The following is a 9,354-nucleotide window of genomic DNA, read 5'->3' on the forward strand; positions in this document are numbered from 1 at the left end:
TGATATGCTAACCTTTAGGATCTCAGAAAGTGACCGTAACTGGAGAGAGGGACCTTGCAGATGTAATTAGTTAAGATGAGGTCATACTATAATAGGTTGGCTCCTAAATCCAGTATCAATGGTGGCCTTATAAGAAGAGGAAAGAACGCCTAGGGCTACCAGAAATGCAAGAGGCAGGACGGATCCTCCGGTAGAGCCTCCAGAGGGAGCACAGCCCTGCAGACACCTTAAAAAGAACTTATACAACTCAGTAACAACAAAATCCAATTCAAAAATGAACAGAGCCCTAAGAGCTGGCTGATGGAGTAGCTGCAAATCAGGAGATCCATGATGTGCTCTCCCAGGGCTGGACCTAAATGGACACAGACCTCAGGTCCTGCCCTTCATCTCTTTCCCATTACACATTACCACACAATCTAGCTGCTGCCCCATGGAGCATAAGCACACAGATCCACAGAATTAGACAGTGATGGAGTAAGACCACTGTAAAACATGGGTAACAAACTGAATACCATATACTAATGAAGGATTGTGACAAAGATGAACCAAAAGCTGAAAATAAGATGGTAAACACACTAAACAAGATAATAGAGGATATTCACAACATAAAGCAAAACCAACAATTCATAAAAATAAAGAGATATTAGATATTAAAACTAGAACAGTGTAAATGACAACTACTATAGATGGATGGAGCTAAAGGATGATTTGTGAGGTGGAAGGTGAGATGCGAGAGGTCCACTGAAAACTGGAAAGAGAGGTCAGCAACATGGCAAATAGAAGTGCTGACATATGGATGACGACAAGTCTCTCAATGAGAGAAAAAGAGAAAAAAATATAAGTATTTGAGGAGACAATGAGTAATGAATTTACCAATATTACAGAAAGATGAAAGACCTCAGAATAAAGGGTTGAAAGTGTACCAAACAGGAATGGTAAGAAAAACTCCATACCAAGGCTCATTATAATGAGACAAAGAAATATGCAAAAAGCTCACAGAAAGAAAGAACAGTTTGCCTATAACAGAGTAACAATCAGATTGACATCAGACTTTCAGCAGAATTGATGGGTTCAAGAAGAAAATAAAATAATGGTTTATAGTAGTGAAGGAAAATAAGCTTGAACCTAGGATTTTATATATGTCTAAGTTGCTGTTCAAGTGAGATAGCAAAGTAGATATTGGTGTATGCATACAGAGCCTTAGCACACAAAGACTCATATTGAAAACAATCTTGGAGGAAGTACTCAAATATGAAGAGAGTCAAATCAAGGACGTTACAACAAGGAATATAGGAATAAGGGTGCTTTGCCAACAAATTCAGAACCATATTAAAGAGAAGTGTGTGTGTGTGTGTGTGTGTGTGTGTGTGTGTGTGTGTGTGTGTCCAGATTTAAAAATCTAGACATATCCACTTGGTGGGAGGAATTGACAATTAAAAAAATGGAAAAGGAACTAAATAGACATTTTTCCAAAGTAGACATCGAAATGGCCAACAGGTACATGAAAAGATGCTCAAAATCACTAATCCTCAGAGAAATGCAAATCAATTACCATAATGAAATAACACCTCACACTTGTTAGAACAGCTAACTCAAGAAGATAGGTGTATTGGTGAGGATGTGGATAAAAGGGAACCCTTGTACACAATTGGTGGGAATGTAAATGAGCTCCTATGGAAAACAGTATGGAGGTCCCTCAAGAAATCAAAATAGAACTACTACCATATGATCCAGCAATCCCACTTCTGGGTATCTATCCAAAAGAAATGAAAAAACGTATCAAAAAGATATCTGCACACACGTTTATTATAGCATTACTCAAAACAGCTAAGATATGGAAACAACCTAGTATCTAGTGATGAATAAAGAAAACGTGGCGCATGTGTGTGTGTGTGTGTGTGTGTGTGTGTGTAATGGAATATTATTAGGTCATAAGAGAGAAGGAAATCCTGCAGTTTGTGACAACATGGATGAACCTGGATTTTGAAGGCACTAGCTAAGTGAGATGAATCAAAGACAAATAATGTATGACATCACTTATATTTGGAATCTAAAAAAGATGAACTAATAAAAATGGGCTAGAGGGTGGGGGAATTTGGGAGATGTTGACCAACTAGTAGATCAGTAAAACCTAGAGATCTAATGCATAGTGATTACAGTCAATAATACTGTGTTATAACTGCAAAGTTGCTAAGAGACAAGTGTAGAGAGCACCTGGGAAGGCACATGAGCATTTCTTTAATTGTTGTCAGCTGAATCCAGTGGCATTGGCAGGGCCACTTTCTGGAAACACACCTTGCCAGAGGCAGGAGTGTTGTCAGCTTGACCTTCAGCCCAGGCACCAGGGGGTGGGTTTCGTTATCTAAATCCATCCAAGCACTAGGAATGAATATGACTCAGTCCCACCCAAGAATGCACATAATTTCCTTTGTCTTGACCTTTAGTAAAACTTCCTGGGTTTTGCTGTATAAAATAAACAAGCTGTATTGGCTCTGGGTCCCTGTCTCTCCATCAGACAACAGTGGTCCCACCCAGCCCCAGCTTTTTCCTTACATCTCTGTGTCTGTCTCTTTCATTCATTTTCTCAATCCCCAGCAGCCCCTACTCAAGAACTGGACCACTCTCTAGCCACGCTGGACGTGGCAAAGAGAGAAATATTTACAGACAAGATCTTAATTGTTTATACCATAGAAAAGAAATAATTTTGTGATATGACAGATGTGTTAGCTAACATTATGGTGGTAATCATACCGTAATATATCAATATATCAAATCAACACACTGTACACCTTAAACTTACACATTTATATGTCAACTAGAGGCCCGGTGCACAAAATTCGTACACAGGGGTGTGTGTCCCTCAGCCCAGCCTGCACCCTCTCCAATCTGGGACCCCTCAAGAGATGTCCGACTGCCCATTTAGGCCTGATCCTACTTGGATCGGGCCTAAATGGGCAGTCGGACATCCCTTTCACAATCCAGGACTGCTGGCTCCCAACTGATCGCCTGCCTGCCTTCCTGATTGCCCCTAACCGCTTCCACCTGCCAGCCTGATCACCCCCTAACCACTCCCCTGCTAGCCTGATTGATGCCTAACTGCTCCCCTGCCAACCTGTTTGCCCCTAACTGCCCTCCCCTGCAAGCCTGGTCACCCCTAACTGCCCTCCCCTGCAGGCCTGGTTCCCCCCAACTGCCCTCCCTGCAGGCCAGGTCCTTCCCAACTTCCCTCCCCTGCTGGCCTGATAGCCCACAACTGCCCTCCCTTGCAAGCCTGGTCCATCCCAACTGCCCTCCCCTGCTGGCCATCTTGTGGTGGCCATCTTGTGTCCACATGGGGGCAGCCATCTTGTGTGTTGGAGTGATGGTCAATTTGCATATTACTTTTTTATTAGATAGGATAGAGGCCTGGGGCATGGGTGGGGGCCAGCTGGATTGCCCTGAAGGGTTTCCTGGATCAGGGTGGGGGTTCCCTTGGGGCGTGGGATGGCCTGGGTGAGGGGCCTGTGGTGATTTGCAGGCCGGCCATGCCCCCCAACCACCCAAGCAGAGGCCCTGATATCTGGGATTAATTTATCTTCTATAATTGAAACTTTGTAGCCTTGAGTGGAGGCCTGGGCTGGCCAGGATGTGCAGAAAGCTTGGCTTCCTCCATCACCGGGGGCAACCCAAGCCTCCTGTTCACTCCGTGGCCACAGCCATCTAGGTTGGGTTAATTTGCATACTCACTCCTTATTGGCTGGTGGGCGTGGCTTGTTGGCGTAGCAGAGTGATGGTTAATTTGCATATTACTCTTTTATTAGATCAGATTATATCTAAATTTAAAAAAAGAAAAGTAAATTTTGCCTTACCTACTACCTAGGAAATATTCCAGCCTCCCTTTTGTTTTTAGTTGTTGTGAGGATATAATCATTGATGTAAACCATTAAGGACCAAACCGTACACAATGTATTCACAACATACTCCCTCTCCTTCCTACCCTGTTTCTCTCTTCCTTTCCCATTCTCACTCTTATTCCTTCGGTATCTCCACTGACCCATGCAGTCATCCAGGAATCTCCAGACACTTGGTGCTAAGCCACCTGAATTTTACTCACAAATAAAAAGGAATGCAAAAAGGTCAATTTGCTTAATTTTCCTAAAAGACAACTCTATCCTATGCCAGTGATAAGGGCAACTTCAGGGCCTGCAATCTTTTTAGATGCAGAGCCAAGAGGAAACACCAATGGTCCCTCCTGGAGCCACTGTAAGCTGTGGATTAGGTTGCCTGTCCCACATCTATTTCACTCCTTGCCTACTGAAAAACGGCACTGCTTGTTTGCTGACATGTAGCTCTTACTGATCAAGGGATAATCCCAAATGACTGTTTCAGGAATGGGCATGACACAAGTTGAGAATATCAAGATGTTGTTCAAGGTTTCTCATGGATGCATGCAGCCTAATCCATACACCACCAGTGCTCTGCAAATGAAAAGATGCAAGTAATCTCTTAAGAAGGGTTTTGAGGGAATAAACTGTTTCTTAAAATGGGGATATACAAGATAGCTGCCACCTCTTGTTACAGCTGCATCCTACAATCCAACTACAAGAGATAAAAGTCACAGATAAAACTAACAGACAAAGGAGGGCACAGCTGAGAAACTTACGGAGAAACAGCCTAAACCAGTGGTTCTCAACTTTTCTAATGCCACGACCCTTTAATACAGTTCCTCATGTTGTGGTGTCCCCCAACCATAAAATTATTTTTGTTGCTACTTCATAACTGTAATTTTGCTACTGTTAATGAATCATAATGTAAATATCTGTGTTTTCCGATGGTCTTAGGCTCTACAGCAGCGGTTCTCAACCTGTGGGTCGTGACCCACAGGTTGAGAACCGCTAGCAGGGTCACCTAAGACCATCGGAAAACACAGATATTTACATTATGATGCATAACAGTCATGACCCACAGGTTGAGAACCGCTAGCAGGGTCACCTAAGACCATCGGAAAACACAGATATTTACATTATGATGCATAACAGTAGCAAAATTACAGTTATGAAGTAGCAACAAAAATAATTTTATGGTTGGGGACACCACAACATGAGGAACTGTATTAAAGGGTCGCGGCATTAGAAAGGTTGAGAACCACTGGCCTAAACTACGCACAACTATGCCCAATCTACCTCCTGACTTCCATTCTAAATGAATAACATTTTTCAATATTATACTAGTACTGTTTCTATAATCAGAAATATATATATATACTTAAAATATGAATGAGTAAGGGGAAAAAACACAAATAAAGTACTGGCCATGCTCAATGAGAGCTTATCCCAGAAATACTAGACAATTCTCCCTATAACCTTTTGCTGGATATTGGTACATAACGTCCTCCTCATATTATGTGATATTTTTAATTAAAATTGAGTCTGAGGCCCTAGCCAGTTTGACTCAGTGAATAGAGCATCAGCCTATGTACTGATTCTGGTCAAGGGTATATGCCTGGGTTTGATTCCGGTTTGATTCCGGTCAAGGGTATATGCCTGGGTTGTGGGCTCGATTCCCAGTGTGGGGCGTGCAGGAGGCAGCCAATCAATGAGTTTCTCGCATCATTAATGTTTCTACCTGTCTCTGTCTCTCCCTTCCTCTCTGAAATCAATAAAAATATATTTTAAAATTGAGTCTGTGCTTTTTATAAAATGCTCAGATACGCTAACACAAGAAGAATAAGGATCAGAAACATAGAATAGAAAGAGGATTAAGGGAGGAGAGACTGCCAAATTTCAGAGCCTTTCCCTCTCCCCTCCACCAAGCTACTTTATAAAAAATATACACTAATAAAAGAGAAATATGCAAATTGACTGTACCTCTGCAAAGCCCACCAGCCAATCAGGAGTGGGTATGCAAATCAACCCAACAAATATGGTGGGTTAATTTGCATACACAAGCACGGAATGGCAGGACGAGGCAGGACGCCTGCTATGAGGGGGAGGGTGGGGGCAGAGGGAGCTACAGGAGTGGCGCTCAGGCTGGAGTGGAGAAGACTGAAGGCTCCAGCCAGAGCGAACACTGAAGGCTCCGGCCAGAGCAAAGACAGAAGACTCTGGCCGGAGCGAAGGCCTGGGTCCCGGGTGCCAAAGGAAAACCAGTGCTGGCAGCCAGGGGAAGGAAGGCCTATTGCACGAATCTTCGTGCAACGGGCCTCTAGTCAATTATAATCACAGTAATATATTGAACAGTTTAAAAGTCATGTCAATATTCTCAACCTGGACAAGATGACCTCTTAGGCAAGGGAAAATGTTTTACCTCATTCCACTAAATGAGCTACTTATTATTTTTGGTGTCAGAATTGTCCTAATCATTTACTACAGCTGCCTCCCTTCTCCATTGTTGTTCAGTTTGTGCAGACAATTAAGAGCTGATAATGTTAGCTGACATGAGGTTCAGAAGTTTCCAATGACTAGCATAGGACTACTAGGGGAATTTGATAACATTCCTTGCTGACTCTAACACTAATGATGTGAAACTTTGGCCTACCCTATCAAGTTTTTCTTTCTCCCTTTTCCTACGTCTTTACCTACCCTAGAACTACACAACTCTCTTGTTTCTCTACTCTGATACCCAGGCTGTTGAATGTGGTAAAAGAAAACACACACTCGCAAAACCAATGATAATAACAACACACACAATGCACCATGCCCTCATCCCACACAGAGCTGTACGATCCATTTGTGCTCTAAATCCCATCCTCTCCTCCTCCCCTTGGTCTATTAATCCTTCTCCTTCCAGTTTCTCTATTATCTCCTTCCCCTCAAAATTAAGTCCCTCAGACTTCTACCTCTAGTCAAGATAGAGAAAGAGAGAGATTTGCCTCTCCATCTGAGACAATTTTTTTTAAAAAGAATATGTATAAAAAAATCGTTTTCCACACATTGGACATCAGACAACAAAAGACAATACTTGAAAGGAAATGAAGAAGGTGATCATTGTAATCGCCATTTGCTTACAGCCTTGAGAGCAGTTCTAAGCTGCAGCACAAGGTGGGGAACCCAGGAGCAGCCTGGTAAACTACTGGTACTTCAACTGAGGCGATGGAGCTGAGAGTCTTAAAAGACCACGCTGATCAGAATCCACAGGACAGTTGCACAGAGAGGGAACTCAAGAGATCTCCAGAGAGTCCCACTCAAGTACTCAGCAGAGTTCTTAAGGGCCTGTGGTAATTGTAACGGGAACCCAAGTTTGACTGCCTGCCGCCACAAAAACCAAACTCATGAGACAGATGCTGCTGAAAAAGGAAGTGATTTTATTCAAGTGCCAGTCACCTGAGGAAATGGAACTCTTTATCACAAAATCCATCTCAACATCTCAGTGCAGGCAGAGGGTTTTATAAGGAGGGAAAGGCAAAACAGAACAAATAAATCAAGGGGAGGGATTGAAAAGTTCTCTATGTGCAGGCCAGCACAGTCCATTCCAATAAGGACCTCGAATCTGGTCAAGTGATGGTCTAGTGTGTGACATCCTGGTCTGCGTCATCCTGGTCCTACATCATCCTAGTTCTATGGCTGAAGGTCAGCAAATCTCCTAGAACTGGCACAACTGAAGGTCAGAGTCTGCATCTTCAACTAAAAGGTCCCCTCCTTGCAAAGACTTTCCTCCATCACCCTAACCCTACTCTAGATTAGTAGCCTGCTTTCCTTTCTTTATAGCATTTTTCACAATTTCTAATTATCCTTTATTTTTATTATATGATTATAATTACTTAGTACTATTCTTTTCTCACATGCGTACTTAGAACATGAGTTCCTCAAGTGAAGAAATCAAGTCTGTTGTCTTTACCACTATACCCTTGGTGACTAGCACAGTTTACAGCTGTTGTGGGCTCTCAAATACTTACTAAATTAATGTAAACAAGAACTGTGACCAGGATAAGTTTCCTGATGATCAACATTTCCCAAGGTAGTTAGCCCCCAAATCCCAGGATTTGGTTCCCCTTAGTTATAAAAGAGGATACTGAGCACTCACCTCTACCTGAGTAACATTGATGACCAGCACCACCACCGTCAACACTGCAAGCAGACAGCAGAAAAACCGGAGTTTATAAAAACTGATCCACATTATCTGGCTGTGTCTTGATCACCCATGGCTAACACCATGCTACCTTCACTTCTCAAAACTCCATGTCTTTATTTTTCTGAGCTGCAGGTGAGCTTTCAGATTCATTTGCTTCTTCTCTGCTAGCATCCTTCAGAGTTCTGAGTGTAAAGGAGAAGCTGGGATTCAGGTAAGCAGCACATTTTCATTCAGAGGACTTCTGCAAACAGGGAAGATCAGAAAACAGGGTAAGAGGAAAGATACCACGTTTCCTGTTCTTTAACCTTGAGAAAGCCCAAAGTCACGCGGGGAAAGAAACCAGACAGGGACAGTAACATCTATTCCATATCCAAACAATTTACTGAAACCCAACCCCAGTCTTCTGTGTAAATACAATGATATTGGTCCTACTACCTACTTAGGTTTTAACTTTTAAGAGAGCAAAGATGAATGTCTTTAAACTCTTAGAAATTGCAAAGTTAAAGTAACTGTTAAATTTCTACAGAAGTCTAAGTAAAAAAAAAAAAATCACTTCAATTCCATTATAGTGCAAGACATATAATATTATTGGAGTAATTATATTTAAAAAAGCATTAAGAGGAAACATTTGTGACTTTATGTGGAGTTCTGGAATACTGTGCAAGGCCCCTGATATACTCTAAAAAAACAAGAGTGCTGCCCCTCTGTATGGAGAAATCAAGAAACACCCTTAGGGTCTCCAGCTCCCCAACACATATGTGGTCCCTATGTTCCTTCATTTGAGTAACAAGCAACAGAAGTAAAGACACCTGCCCTGAAGATACAGGAGAGGAAAGCTAAGCTTGCAGAGTGACAGGACATCCAAATCCTCATCACATCTGTTAGAGGCAGAGGACTTCGGAGTCTGCCGCTCCTGTTTGTCCATGTAATGAATGCAAAATGCTCTCCCCAGCTGCTATTTTGATATAGGTAAGAAGATAGAGTGCTAGCATTTTATTCCCAGTCAGGCTCCCCATGGAGGGCAGGGTGGAGAGGTAAAGGAGAAAAAGGTGAACCATCAGGGTGCAGATCTCGGAATACCTCAGCTGCACCATCACTCCCTGCAGCTTTGTGTTGGAACTGGTAAGGCCCCTATTTCCTCACTCACCTGCTCCCCCTGTGTAACTCATTCCCGTACCACAAGGACCATAACAACCCTTCCTCACCCCAGCTTCATAAAGGAGACAAGGCTAAGCTATGGCAACATACTCTCCATCCTCAAAATTCCCACAGCACTTACTATTTTCACTTCTCAGCTGACCTTTC

At 42.7% G+C, this 9,354-nt stretch overlaps 1 protein-coding gene across 1 annotated transcript in view; it reads right to left on the reverse strand.

Moving 5' to 3' along the window:
* NXPE3 (neurexophilin and PC-esterase domain family member 3) overlaps window positions 1-8,289 on the reverse strand; it is a 44,579-nt gene extending 36,290 nt beyond the window's left edge. The window contains exon 1 of the mRNA XM_008160675.3: window positions 8,002-8,289. Coding sequence (XP_008158897.2) covers window positions 8,002-8,094 — 93 coding nt within the window. The 5' untranslated portion in view covers window positions 8,095-8,289. The remainder of the gene's footprint in view (window positions 1-8,001) is intronic.
* Between the last annotated feature and the right edge of the window lie 1,065 nt (window positions 8,290-9,354).

This window comes from Eptesicus fuscus, chromosome 3 (assembly GCF_027574615.1).
Source record: "Eptesicus fuscus isolate TK198812 chromosome 3, DD_ASM_mEF_20220401, whole genome shotgun sequence".
Taxonomy (NCBI): domain Eukaryota; kingdom Metazoa; phylum Chordata; class Mammalia; order Chiroptera; family Vespertilionidae; genus Eptesicus; species Eptesicus fuscus.